The sequence below is a fragment of the Sipha flava genome, unplaced genomic scaffold (genome assembly GCF_003268045.1).
Source record: "Sipha flava isolate LNK unplaced genomic scaffold, YSA_version1 76_pilon_pilon, whole genome shotgun sequence".
NCBI classification, from domain to species: Eukaryota; Metazoa; Arthropoda; class Insecta; order Hemiptera; family Aphididae; genus Sipha; species Sipha flava.
In genome coordinates this window covers 332,975-347,627 of record NW_020273616.1, presented here as the reverse complement: position 1 = coordinate 347,627, position 14,653 = coordinate 332,975, and the positions used below count along the sequence as shown (strand labels likewise).

The following is a 14,653-nucleotide window of genomic DNA, read 5'->3' as shown; positions in this document are numbered from 1 at the left end:
GTTCATTTTTAAAAAATAAAAAAACTTATCCACTTGTAATATCATATTCTAATTTATTGTATAAACATTGATTTATAAATAAGGGTTTAATAAAAAGGGTGAAACCATGGGAACCACAATGATGCAATTTATTTACAGAGTTATGGATTAGCCATAATTTTATATTCAGTGACTGTGCTAGAGTTTGCGAGGCTCTTGGTAAAATTAATGTTGGACTTATAATTTATATTAATAAAATATTTTAAGTTCAGTTAAATCAGAACCACGGGGCCTTAATTATAATTTAAGGCGCGGGGCCCTGGGAAACTGCTCCTGGGAAATTGCCCACCCCCTCGTGCCGTCCCTGGGTATATTACCTATTTATGTTACTGTGATTTTATTCCTTATTATTATTATTATTATTATATAATATTTATATATTATTATAATTATTAATTATTATATTATTATTATTATTATCCTTATTTTTTTATTCTCTCATTTTGAGTTATTTATTTACTAGGAAAGGAAACGTTGATCTAAAAAATCCGAGTTGGAACGTTTCGAGCGACGGAAAGGTCGTGCATTTGAACATTTGCAGTCCGCGACTCGGCCGCATTAATCTCACGTAGCTGTTGTCGCGTTTGAATTTCGCGGGTTTTTAAGTGCTCATCGTTGACCAGATACCGGTCGTATTACGCGTTTCATCGATGAGCGGTGCGCCGTGCCAATCGTTATTAGCGGGAGCGAGACGAAGATGGAGAGCGGAGTATTGCGCGAGAGGAAAAGAGATAAAGCGCGCGCGAGAGAGAAAGAAAACTGTGTTGTGCGTGCGCGCTTATCGACTTTACCGAGTTTTATCGTAAGCGTTTTATTCTGTGTCGTAACACATTCATAACACGGTCGATTTCCGAATATCCATCGTCCGCTGGTTATCCACCGTTTCGTGTACGCTCCCATCATCGTACATTATCACACTCTGCCTAATACAACGCATTATAATGCATTATTAAATTAAATTCGTAAATCACAACGGGCTCAATCGCATCGTTTTAACTATCCTAATACCATCATTATTACCTATAATTTTTAATTTTTCTATCGTTCATCCGCCGGCTAACGCCGAGACAAATTGCTGAAATTCTCTTTGCGTATTATACCCATACCTTGCACTATTATCCACGTCGCTTCTGACGTCCTATACCGTTCGAATCTAACAGCTCAACGTTTCGTCCGCTCATCCACCGCCGCAGTCTTCCACGCGCCATTCCGTCTATACCACACCGAGTGACATTGTACGTCATCGGCACCCATCATCGACGCTAGCATGATAATGGCCTGGCAGCCACAAGAAGAAGGATTACGGCAAATCATACAGCTGCTCAAAGAATCCCAGTCGCCTGACACGGTCATTCAACGAACCGTACAACAAGTATCCTTTTCTATCGACCAAACCATTTTCCTCAGTCCCTCCAATTCACCAGGGACCAAACTGCTGTTAGACTAAGACTTAGATAATATCTATAAAGAAATACGAAAAACATCTATCTCAAAAATCTACTACTACTTATTGCTGTGTTTCTTGTTTTTTTACCATGGACTATGTTCACTACATTATTGTCTTTTCAATTTAACCTAATGATTATTTTTGTCATGCTTTCACTTGTTGTGATTCCTGTATGTTTTATCCAGTTAAGTACATTTTAACCACCTGTTCAAGAGGTTTTCTAGTGTTTAATACACCTGTGAGCCACTTAGATAAACATTCTTTTTAAATTTTGATTGGTGTTAATAATTTAATTGATCAATTTATTTCTTAATTATAATAGTATCATATATATCCATTAGTATTACATTTATGTCAAGCATTTTAATTTAAATCTAACACTTTCAGACATTATTTGGTGTAGTATGTTTAAAGTAATTATTATTAACTTAATTTTTATTTGTTTTTTTTTATTAGGTATTTGAATCATTACATTTTTAATGATTATTCATTCTAAAGGTTAAAGTTTAAACAAATAACTCTATTTTTTTATTATTTTTGTTGTGTTCTTTTTGATAAATTAAAAATTTTAAACACAATTTTACAATTAAACATGCATTCGGTACTTTGGTTGGGCATTAAGTTATTTTTTTTTTTTTTAATCGATTGATCAAATAATAGAATAATCAGAGAATAGTTACTAATACCTTTATGCAAATGTTTATCTACCTAACTTATATCAACTTTATTAAGGTATTAAGTATATAAAATATTGTTATTTTTAGATATATATATATATATATATATATTAATTTTTTACTTAAATTTAAATGTATAGAATTTATAAAAAAATAACTGGGGTGATTTGAAATAGTAATCATCCAGTAGTAATAGTCCATGGTATTTTTTAAATATTAAGCTGGAAAACATACTGCTTAGTTTTTAATTTTAAAAACATTTTAGTTATTTTGTATATAATATTTCTTATTACATGTTATTATTTACACATATGTAAAATATTCTTAATAAAATAATTTAGAAATTGGAAGAACTAAATCAAGTGTCAGATTTTAACAATTATTTGATCTTTGTTTTGACAAAGCTTACTTCTGAAGGTATGTAATAAGTATTACAAAATGTAAATAGAAATTAACACTGAATTAAGGTTCTATTATATCATTATTATTAATTATGGAAGAACATGATATTATATTCAAATTTATTGTAATTTGAATTTGAAATTTAATATTGCAAATTTTAATTTTTATTATAAGATAATTTTATTATTAGAATATATATATATATACAAATTTTTTTTAGATGAACCTACAAGATCACTGAGTGGCTTAATTTTGAAAAATAATATAAAAAGTCATTATGAAAATTTACCAACCACTGTTACCGAATTTGTTAAAGCAGAATGTCTTACTGCAGTTGGAGATATTTCACCTTTAATTAGAGCAACTGTTGGTATTTTAATAACAACTATAGCATCACGTGGCATTAACTCCTGGCCTGAGCTTTTGCCAGCGCTTTGTCAAATGCTAGATTCTACTGATTATAATGTTTGTGAGGTGAGATATTATGTTTAATTATTTAGTCATTTTTTCAATAAATTATATTTCATATTTCTATTACAAAAAAAATTGGCTTATAGTTACAAAATATGATACACAAGTTATTTTAATATTTATTTTTTTTTTTTGTATAATTTAGGTCAATATTTATTTAAATAATCTAAAATTTACATTCTTATTATAATATTGATCTATGATTTATGTTGAAATTAGAGTTTAGTGATCTATAAATATAAAGGCTCTAGTTACTATGGTAAAAAATACTTATAGTATAGAAGTACCTATATTTAACTGTTGTGACTGGTTTTGATTTAACATGAAACAATAAAAACTAATAAAATAGTAATTGACTAATTAAAATTAAATTAAAACTATTTTTGAATAAATATTTTAGAAGCATGCTTATTGCATAAAATTGGTACAATTTTTTATATGTTACGGTGAAAAAATTAATATTGGTGAATGACGTCTTTTACCAAAATGATTCAATTATGTAGGTAAATGATGTAAAAAAACAGATTTTAAATTAAATTGTACATCTTTCACCGGTCATTGATGTCATTTACCAAAACTGGTGGTAAATGATGATAAATCTCAAATATTACACTGATTTTTTTACTATAAGTACTACTTATAATAATGATTTTTTGTTGGTGGGTGATTTATTTTTTATTTTAGGTATTTATTTGAATGGGATAATAGGTTAATTAAAAATAATTTAATACGTGCATATTACAAATTATTTATTTGTACAATTTTGGTTACCATGACATTTTGAACTGCACAACATTTCTGCTGCATTGTAAGCACATTTTTTAGTACCACAACCAGTTTTGTAGTTGCATCGATTAAATCTTTAATGACCAGCTATTCCATGTCTTGCGGCTTCTCTTAATGTTATTTCCCTATCTTTAATTTTTTTCATGGCTTCATCTAACTTTAGAAATTTTTCTTTACACGCAAAAATTTTTGCTCGTATATATTTGTGTTGCAACACCCCATACTCTGTACCTGGTTCAAACACTTAATTATTTATTTTATTTTAAATAAATTAAATATTATCAAATTAAAATTGGTTTACATAATTTATACATGTCATCTTCGCATGAATTAATGACTAGTAAATTACGTGGAGAACCTCGAGGTTAGCACGATTGTGCTCTATCAACATCTGGTATTGGGACACGAACAGTTGTACCGATATTAAGCTTTGAAAATTTTTCGTTAGTCAATTTCAACATTTTTGACGCTTGTTTTTCGAGACAAATAACTGATTTTTGTCGTTGGTAATTTTTTCAATACTTTTACCAGTAAATAGATGACGATTGCTATTTTATAAATTGTATGAATGACGGACATTTTCCCCCAACTGTTTTTGACGTAGGCCGTAGTAAGACAAGAATTGGAAATTAAATGTTTTTTATAAGTTACATAATTTTTATGTCAAAATTTTTAGTCATTTTATTATATTTTTTAATTTATTATATATATATATATATAAAATGTTTTACATTTTATTATTATACAGTTTTTATTATTTTTATAATTTATTATATTTTTAACAAAAAAAAAAATAAAATCTATATTTTTTACCTATAGATTAAATATAAATTTTTTATACAATTTTTATTACATTTATAATTATTTATGAAAAAAAATATGTCGTATAATATGTAGTAAAAATCATGAAAATATGCAAGAATATTTTTATTTATTTTTTTAATTTTCAAATTAAATAATAATAAAAAATAAATAATGATTTATTATTTTATACATTATTTTTTTAAATTTTCGGTTTAATATGCAATACATTTTAAATTTTGTAAAAATACGCAAAAACTATTAAATATGCAGAAATATGCAAGCATTTTTATCAAATTACATATAATAAACATTTAATAATTACCTATCTTTAGTATTTCTCAATTCATTTTCAGTCTCCAAATTTACTTCATTGTTAAAATCTTTAATACTGACTGACTAAATCATCTTCTACTGCATTAATATGATCTGAATGGTTGCTATTATTAAATAGTTCTTCAATATCCTCTTCTGACTTAAGTTTTTCTATTTCATCGTAAGGTATCCCTGTTGAAGCTAACCCTGTTCTTGCTGTACAGCCAAACATCACTTCGTATGGCGATCTTCCATTACCTATTATAAACATTTTTAAATTAAATAAAATTAATTAATTAAAATTAAAATTATTAAAAAAAAATTGTTTTTAGTTAATAGCATACCTGAGTTCAAAGCCCAATTTTTTTGAAATTGCACAAATTTTAATGCCATTATTATCAGCCATCCAAGAAGCCAACATTTTTTCAATGTCCCTATTCGCGCATTCAATTGACCCTTGGGTCTGGATATGACAAGGCTTGCCATACACAATTTTTATGTCTCCCCACATTTAATTCAAATTTGTTATAATAGAATTTACAAACTTTTGACTATTATCCTAGTGAAGTATAGCAGGTGCACCAAATATTGTATAAATATCTATCAGATTTAAAGCAATTTTTTCGGACCTTTTTGTCTTCAGAGGTTTTAAAATAACAAATTTTGTTAAATGATTTTGATAATTCATTATATAGCGATAATTATTATAATTTCGAGATTGCTTGTCAATCAAATTAATTTGTGCCCTTGAATTAAATGCGGAATGTAGAATTGGTTTTGTCACAAGCCCTCTTTTTGGATTTGATTGTTTTACTTTACAATTACTGCATAAATCTAAATATGCCATTACTGCCTCTGCTGTCGCATTACAATATTTTATTTTTAACACAGCCATCATCCTATTTCTACCACGATGCACCATACCTTACTGCTAAATGTGCGGTGTGAATTACTTCAAACAACTCGTCTACTGTGTCGTATTATAAAACGTCAGATTTATTATCAACTATTGGTTTTTTTTTTCCCCCAATTGACACAACATCATATTTATGTATAAGTCTATTATTCATTACCATTTTTTTTAGTGTTCCAATTTTTAATTCTTTTATTTTTTGAATATTGTTGTATTCTTTAGAACTAAAATAAAATATATTGTCACCTTTCTTTTTACTGCTGACAATTTTGTAAATTGCTGCTTTAAATTGTTCTCCATACTTTAATATTTAAATTAAATTAAATTGTTCACTGGTGACACAAATTTTTACAAATAATATTATAATACACACACTCGTCCCATATACAACTCGTTATAATATGCATGTCGATACTAACTAATAAACTAATATATTATCTCATATTATTACTCGGGTTATCCACGTTATTGCTAGTTGGGATTTTCATTTATCTATCTACTTCCGTCATGATATTTTTAACTAATAAAGCTTATTTGGCACCTACACGTTTATCGTTGATCGTTCACACCAACGTAAAAGTATTGAACATCATTCCCGGACTAAACTGGTAATTGACGACAATAATCGGTGAATGTCTACATTTACAACATTTAACAATTTTTTTGGGTAAATTATGTCATTTATCGGAGATAATATTATATATATATCGAGAATATCATTCTCCATAACATATATATAGAACTAAATTGTTATACTTTGTATGATTTGTTATAAATACCTGTTAGTTGAAGATATTTAGTTTTTAATATTGTATTTAAGCTAAAATTTAAGTATACAGTAAGCTATAAAAATATCTCTAGAGTAATGATTTCTTTGACTTTGGAAATACAATTGGACCAATTACTTTCTTATTTACATTATCTTATGGAGTTTAATATAGTAAATTGTGTTCAAATTTTAGGGTGCATTTGGAGCATTACAAAAAATATGTGAAGATTCCTCAGATTATTTAGAAGATGATCGACAAAATAAGCCACTTGATATTCTTATTCCCAAATTTTTACAATTTTTTAAACATTCAAGTCCTAAAATTAGGTAATATTTTTTACATTTATTGTTTTTTTAAATTAATTTTAATACTTATAAAACAATTGTAATAATTTATATTTTTATTTGAATATAGATCACATGCAATTGGTTGTGTAAATCAATTTATTGCACAGAAAACTCCTTCTTTAATGAATCACATTGATATATTTTTAGAGGTAATATTTTTTTTTCATATTTCCATATTAATAATAAGGCAAAATAAGTTATAATTAATTCTTACATTTTTTTCTTAGAATTTATTTCATTTAGCTGTTGATGATGAAGCAGAAGTGAGAAAAAATGTCTGTAAAGCAATTGTTTCACTTTTAGAAGTAAGAATGGATAGATTACTTCCTCATTTACATGACATCATAGAGGTAATTATATAAATATTTAATGATTTATAATGTACTATAATCATTTTTATTGATTTTTTTTAAGTATATGTTATTGAGAACTCAAGATCCTGATGAAAATGTTGCATTAGAAGCATGTGAATTTTGGCTATCAATTGCTGACCAACAGATATGTAAAGAAGCATTAACCCCATATTTACCTCGACTAGTACCTATTCTTGTTAATGGAATGCGATATTCAGAAATAGATATAATTTTGTTAAAGGTTAATTCTTAAGAATATTTAACCGTTAATATTAATTTAAAAATCTTAAATTTACTATAATGTATTTATATTTAGGGTGATGTTGAAGAAGATGAAAATGTTCCGGATCGAGAAGAAGACATTCGCCCTAGATTTCATAAATCACGTACGCATGGTAACGAAGAAGATAATAATGATGAAGACGATGAGGACAATTTAGGAGATGATGGCAGCTTATCTGATTGGAATTTAAGTGAGTTTTTAGTTATCCATTTAAACAATTGATTATTCGTTAATATTTATATATTAATTATAATATAGGAAAATGTAGTGCTGCAGCATTAGATGTTTTGGCTAATGTGTTTAAAGAAGATATTCTTCCAATACTTATGCCTATTTTAAAGGAAACACTTTCATCTAATGAATGGGAAGTTAAAGAATCTGGAATTTTAGCTTTAGGAGCTATTGCTGAAGGTAAAACCATTTTATTATTTTAATATAATTTAATTAAAACAATAAAACCTTATAATAGGATGCATGAATGGCATGATCCCTCATTTAAATGAACTTATACCATACATGATAAATCATTTAAGTGATAAAAAAGCTTTAGTTCGAGCTATCATATGTTGGACATTATCTCGTTATTGCCACTGGGTTGTGAGTCAGCCACATGAACAATATTTAAAACCAATGATGCATGAAGTGAGTACATTTATTTAATTTGTATACTTTGTGTTTATATTAGGAGTAAGTGGGTGACCCAAATTCTGAGAAATCAATTTATTTTCTAAATCCTAAAATTATATAAATAATCCTAAATTTCAGGATTTGAAAAATCAAATTTTGAATATTAAAAGTTAGAAAATTTGTTGTCAAAGTTATAACTTTAGTGTTTGAACTATAATTTGACATGTTTACAATGATCATTAATTTATGTATATTCTTAATTTTTTAGTTACTTAAAAGAATTTTGGATCCCAACAAAAGAGTTCAAGAAGCTGCTTGTTCTGCTTTTGCTACTTTAGAAGAAGAAGCCACAACTGAATTAGTACCATATTTAGGATTCATATTAGAAACATTAGTGTTTGCTTTTAGTAAATATCAAGTAATTAAGATTATGAAATTTAATCTGATTTACATAGTAAATTTATATTTTTTTTTTAGCATAAAAATTTATTAATTTTATATGATGCAATTGGGACATTAGCTGATTCAGTTGGTCATCATTTAAATAAATCAGAGTACATTAATTTATTAATGCCTCCATTAATTCAAAAATGGAATGCTTTAAAAGATGAAGATAAAGACCTATTTCCATTATTAGAAGTATGTGTATTTTTTAAATTAAAAATTTATAGTATTTAATTTCTTTGTATTTTGTTGTTAGTGTTTATCTAGTGTTGCCACTGCATTACAATCTGGATTTATGCCTTATGCAGAACCAGTGTTTAAAAGATGTATATCACTAGTTGAACAAACATTAAATCAAAATATGGTAAGACTAAAATTAAACCTTTTACTGAAATTTTAAAATTTTATTTATGTTATAAGGCCAATACTCAAAGTCCTGACCAGTTTGATGCACCTGATAAAGATTTTATGATTGTCGCTCTAGACCTATTATCTGGTTTAGCAGAAGGATTAACTACTTTTATTGAAAGTTTGATAAATGGTTCAAATACATTACAATTGCTTTATCAGTGTATGCAAGATCCATTAGCTGAAGTGAGGCAAAGTTCTTTTGCTCTTCTTGGAGATTTAACAAAAGCATGTTTTCAACATGTACATCCTTGCATAGGTATAATATCAATTTAATTTATACATTTATATTTAAACCATAAATTATGATTTATAAGTTAGTAGTGTTAATCACTGATACATAATATACCTTATATTTTATAGTAACTGTTGTTAATGCCTTAATAAGAGTTAAAAAAAAATTAAGGTTTTTGTTCTAGGACACTACCTTGGAAGGTTAAAAATTACTATTCTATAAACTGACATTATTTACGTTTTAAAACAGATTTTACTAAATGCTTGGATTGAGCCATGTTTTTCTGTTTAGTAGAAAAATTGGTATCTTTAATAAATTCCAGAATGCTTTTTAAGTAAAATTATTAACATCGCCAACGGTATTTAATAATTTATTTTTGATAGATATACTATTTATATATTTCTTGTTTTTAAATTATGTATTTATATTTGAATATATTATTATTTTCATAATTAATATTAAGTTGTTTAATCAAATAAAACAGCTGGTTCATTTATGATCATTTATTTATCCTGAAATTAGATAATGTCCTTTGAATAATTTAATTTTTTATATTACTAAAAATGAATGCTTTCAAGAAATATATAAAGAAACATTTTAAGTTAAACCTTTTTTCATAAAATAAATGGTAATGCATATTAAACTGAGTTTTACTGATGAAGTTATGACTAATATATTTACCAATTTTCTTAAGTTTTATGACAAAATTACTATGTTGCATATAGTCAATAGTGAGTAGTGAGAAACCATGTTTTTACCATTATTGTTCTGTAACACTCATTCACCCCATAAGAGTAATCTTTCTTGTTTATTTAATTCTTATTTTGTATTTGCATAATTTATTTCAATTTTTTAATTAGTGGAAGATGCTACTAAGTATTAAAATTAGCTGTGTTTTAGTTTACTATTTAGTTTTAGAATATAAGATGTAGTTTTATATATTAAATATGAGACTTAAAATCGTGATGTCTACTCGAGCTACTGATCAAAATTTAAATAAATTATATATATATATATTTTTAGCTGATTTTATGCCAATACTTGCACAAAATTTGAATCCCGATCATATATCTGTTTGTAATAATGCAACATGGGCTATAGGAGAAATTGCTGTGAAATTAGGTAAAATATTAATAGTTATTTTAAAAAATTATTATATTATAAATTTTAATTGATTTTTATAGGCACAGAAATGCAGCCGTATGTACCAATAATTTTAAATCAATTAGTTGTGACCATGAATAGACAAAATACACCAAAAACACTACTTGAAAATACTGGTAAATATAAATTGATTCTGATTATATTTTATTGTTAATTAAAATTTATTCTTATTTAAGTATTTAAATATATTTTTATTTTTATTTATAAACAGAAGTTCTCTAAAAATAATTTAACAGCAAGTACTTATAAAATTATATACTGTTAAATAATTATTTAACTTAACAAATATAATAGAGTATTATATATTTTCTGACACATCTTATTATAACCAATAATTTATTGTATTTTATTAAGACAAATCTAAAAACATTAAAAAATTATTTTTACTTGTACAAGTGTTATTGAAAATTTTTATTTTCTTGTATCCTAACTTCTAATAAATTCCAAAAAATGTATTTCTAATAATTTTTTTCCCATTAATATTTAATAATAATTAGGTTTTTAAAAATATTCGGATTTTAAAATAATATACTTGCAATATGTTATACTATTAATTATAATCTAATTTATAATCAATAATTCTACTAATTATTTTTTATTACTTTCAAAGTCATTAAGTTTATAGTCTTATTTATTCAAATGAGATAAAAAATAAAAAATAAAATCTAATTATTACTTACAAAATTACTTGGTTTGACTAAAACTGATTTTGAATGTTTATTATTACAAATTATACTAATATTGTAAAATTTACTGTCTCTGCTTGACAAATGATAGAAATTATTTGTCTAATTATAACTTTGTTTTGGTATTAAGTAGTGTTAACTCATTACTTTTGACCTTCAATAGTAATCCTCATGATAATTATATAAATATAAGAATTAACTTTATTGATGAAAAATACTGTTATTTAGACCCTTTTTAAAATTATTTTTAATACAATTTTGTTACATTTAAAATGTAGAATATTCTTTATAGTGATATAGTTTATGTTAAATCTTTAATTTTTCATCTATTATCTGGTATAATATTTTTGCTGTTGATTTAGATAAGCTATTTTGTTATTTTAAATAATTTGGATAGCAGTTGCTTTATTTATTTTCCACTTTGAACATTACTTCCATTAATCTTGATATATCATATTTTATCCATCTAGGTTTGATGATTTATGGTAATTTAATTTTGTTTGAACGGAAAGAAAATTGTTCTTATTCTCATATGGATTGTGATATTATTTTTGGTATTTAGTATTTTTATTATAATACCATTAAACAATATATTAGGAAATTAGTGATTAAATTTATTCAAAAAATATCTTTAGTTAATGTGTGTTTCTTTGGTTACATGGAGTTGTTGAGTTTCATTTAATTCAACTTTTTGAGAAATTATTTAATTCAATAAATTGTATTAAAATATAAAAATGTATTAATTAAAATTTATATTTTATATAGCTAAAATGTTAGAAATTGTATACACACTTTTGTTTTCAGTTATGATTTAACAAATTTTAATATATATTACTTTTATTTTTGAATTGATAAATGACCATTGGTATAAAATTTATAAAAAAAATAAACAACTCTTTCTTTGCTCAAGATGAAACTGTATTACTCAAGTGTAAAAAAAAATATATATATATATATTAATTATTGATTAATTTCATAGTACATTCTATAGTGGTTTTTATATTAATGTTGTGTTTTATTGTATTATATATATATATATATATAGGGTGTCATAAAAATTGATCGTAATCCTACCAATCATTTTATGTTGTTTTCAGAAAAATATTTTTTAGATTAATCTATACCTAAAAATTATTGGCTATATCTGATGTATAGTATCATCCAATATTATCAAATGTTAGAGTTAAATTGCAATCAAGCAGTTTAGATTCTGTATTCATTTATTTTGTTTTTGAAAAAATATTATATACTTATTATGGTTTCACTATTTTATTTGTGTTATTTGATGGATTTATTTTTTATTAGTTTTTTCGTTTTTGTTTTTGTTTTTTTTTTTTATAGCAATTACAATCGGCCGACTAGGTTATGTGTGCCCGCAAGACGTCGCCCCGCTGTTACAACAGTTTGTACGCATGTGGTGTGTACCAATTATTTTTTTTTACTTTTTTTATAATTACTTATTTACAATATATTTTTATTATTTTTTTATACTTATAATTTTATTATTTCAATTTAATAATTTTGAATTAATTACATATTGGTTTGGGAAAATACAAAATGTGCTTCTAAATTACTAATACCAAATATCTATGAATAATAATTTTATACTTTTTTTTTTTTTTGGGGCATTACTAATATAAATTATGTTCTAGGTGTACTTCATTGCGTAACATCAGAGATAATGATGAAAAAGACAGTGCATTTAGAGGTATGTGTCAAATGATAAGTCTAAACCCTGGTGGTGTAGTTCAAGATTTTATATTCTTCTGTGATGCCATTGCTTCATGGATAAATCCAAAAGATGACTTAAAGGACATGTTCTATAAAGTAATTATATTTTACTTTGTGATTTATAAATATAAAATGAATAACCTCTGTAAATAGTATTCATGTATTTATAATTGCTGATGTTACTTTTTTTTTTAGATATTACATGGCTTTAAAAACCAAGTAGGAGAAGAAAATTGGACTAGATTTACTGATCAATTCCCTCCACAGTTGAAGGAACGCCTATCAACTGCCTATGGAATCTAAGACAACTCTGTATGTATTGTTTATACTTTTTAAATTTATATTTACTAATAATTTATTTAATGTTTATTAGGAAATTTAGGGCGCAACATGGGTGAATCCAGCGTTGCATCTTTTGGGGTTTTTTCAACAAGTTTCGTGCTGGGACCTAGCATGTTTAGAATGAAGTGCTTGAGGGAAGGTTAGGGGGGAAATATTAAAAATAAATTCGATAATACCTAACAATTTTTTTGTTTCATGTGATTCTATTTTGTCAATTTAGTAATTTCACTGATTACTTGATTAAATTGTAAAAACTATTATTATTTGTCTTCTACAGTTGTTTAATATTATTATTATTATTATTACTATTGTATAGTAATACAATATATACACGTTTAATTTTATATTGTATTTTTAGAATGCTTTAAAACAGTATTTTTGTAGAAACAGGATTTTCAACCAAAATGCTTGAATAAATACTAGTCGCCCATTTGTAATTCCTTTTTGGTTTGGGATTTTTAATTCCAAATCAAATTAAATTATATTCTTCATTCATTAATTCCTTAAAGTTCCTTTATTACCAACATTCCAGAGTGGATCCCTCTTCCTTTCCTTATAAAGATACCATCATTTTGGGAAACAAGTATTTTTGGAATTGACAACATTTTTTTAATAATTATTTACCATTGATAAACATCATATGAAAATCAGTCTCTAGTCTGATGTTTTTTGTAAATTATCTACCTTTTAATTGTATTTTTTTTTTTTTTTTTTACAAAATGTTATTATTTTACTTAATTTCATTAATTTAATTATTTGCTATTATGAATTAATTTTGTTGAATGTGAAGGCTTGTTTAAATTTTACATAATTTATTAAGCTGCAAATTCAGTTGATCTTATGTAAACAATTACAATATACGATTTCCAAAATAATTTTTTTTATAGTTGTTTATTTAAATCTCTATTCTTAGTGAATATAGTTATTTATATGATAATATTATAAATTTATAAGCTACACCATTTTGATATATATACTTCTAAAAATTTTATAACAATCATTAATCAAAATTTTATGATAATTCTGGCATCATATTTGAATTAATTAAAATATTCTTCGACATCATATTAGTATTTGACTATTAAATATAAATTATTTTATAATATCTATTAAATAAAATTATTTAGTCATTTAATTTTGTTTCTTAACTTCATTGTCCATAATGAGTTTTCACTTTAATGAATAATAGCTGTTATTTTCTTTTTAACAATAATAATTTTAATATAAAATTAATAAAGCAAAATTAAATCAGGTTTGATGTATATTGGAAAAGTTCTGTTACATGTCATTTATTTAAAGGAAATTTTGTCCACCCAAGTATAAAGTTTATTCTAATCTTTTGACTGCTTGGTGTAAATAATAGAATAAAATTGAGATACACAATTAAAATCTTTAGTGTTACCTTAATTAAT

At 25.1% G+C, this 14,653-nt stretch overlaps 1 protein-coding gene and 1 pseudogene across 2 annotated transcripts; one reads left to right on the top strand and one right to left on the bottom strand.

The window, feature by feature from the left end:
• The first annotated feature begins 809 nt into the window (after positions 1 to 809).
• Positions 810 to 13,954, top strand: LOC112692716 (transportin-1). 2 transcript variants are annotated; one of them, XM_025567468.1, is made up of 20 exons: positions 813 to 1,411; positions 2,505 to 2,580; positions 2,786 to 3,039; positions 6,814 to 6,947; positions 7,036 to 7,117; positions 7,196 to 7,318; positions 7,383 to 7,562; positions 7,638 to 7,794; positions 7,863 to 8,015; positions 8,074 to 8,246; positions 8,500 to 8,649; positions 8,709 to 8,870; positions 8,932 to 9,039; positions 9,096 to 9,342; positions 10,342 to 10,440; positions 10,503 to 10,598; positions 12,510 to 12,585; positions 12,821 to 12,995; positions 13,095 to 13,211; positions 13,273 to 13,954. In XM_025567468.1, exons 1-19 carry the CDS (start codon positions 1,307 to 1,309, stop codon positions 13,200 to 13,202), a joined length of 2,658 nt encoding a protein of 885 aa, XP_025423253.1. In that variant the 5' UTR covers positions 813 to 1,306; the 3' UTR covers positions 13,203 to 13,211; positions 13,273 to 13,954. The 2 variants fall into 2 exon arrangements, with proteins under 2 accessions (XP_025423255.1, XP_025423253.1); XM_025567470.1 differs by lacking the exons at positions 12,510 to 12,585; positions 13,095 to 13,211; positions 13,273 to 13,954 and having other exon boundaries at positions 810 to 1,411; positions 12,821 to 12,982.
• LOC112692717 lies at positions 3,782 to 4,420 on the bottom strand (annotated as a pseudogene).
• Positions 13,955 to 14,653: the final 699 nt, after the last annotated feature.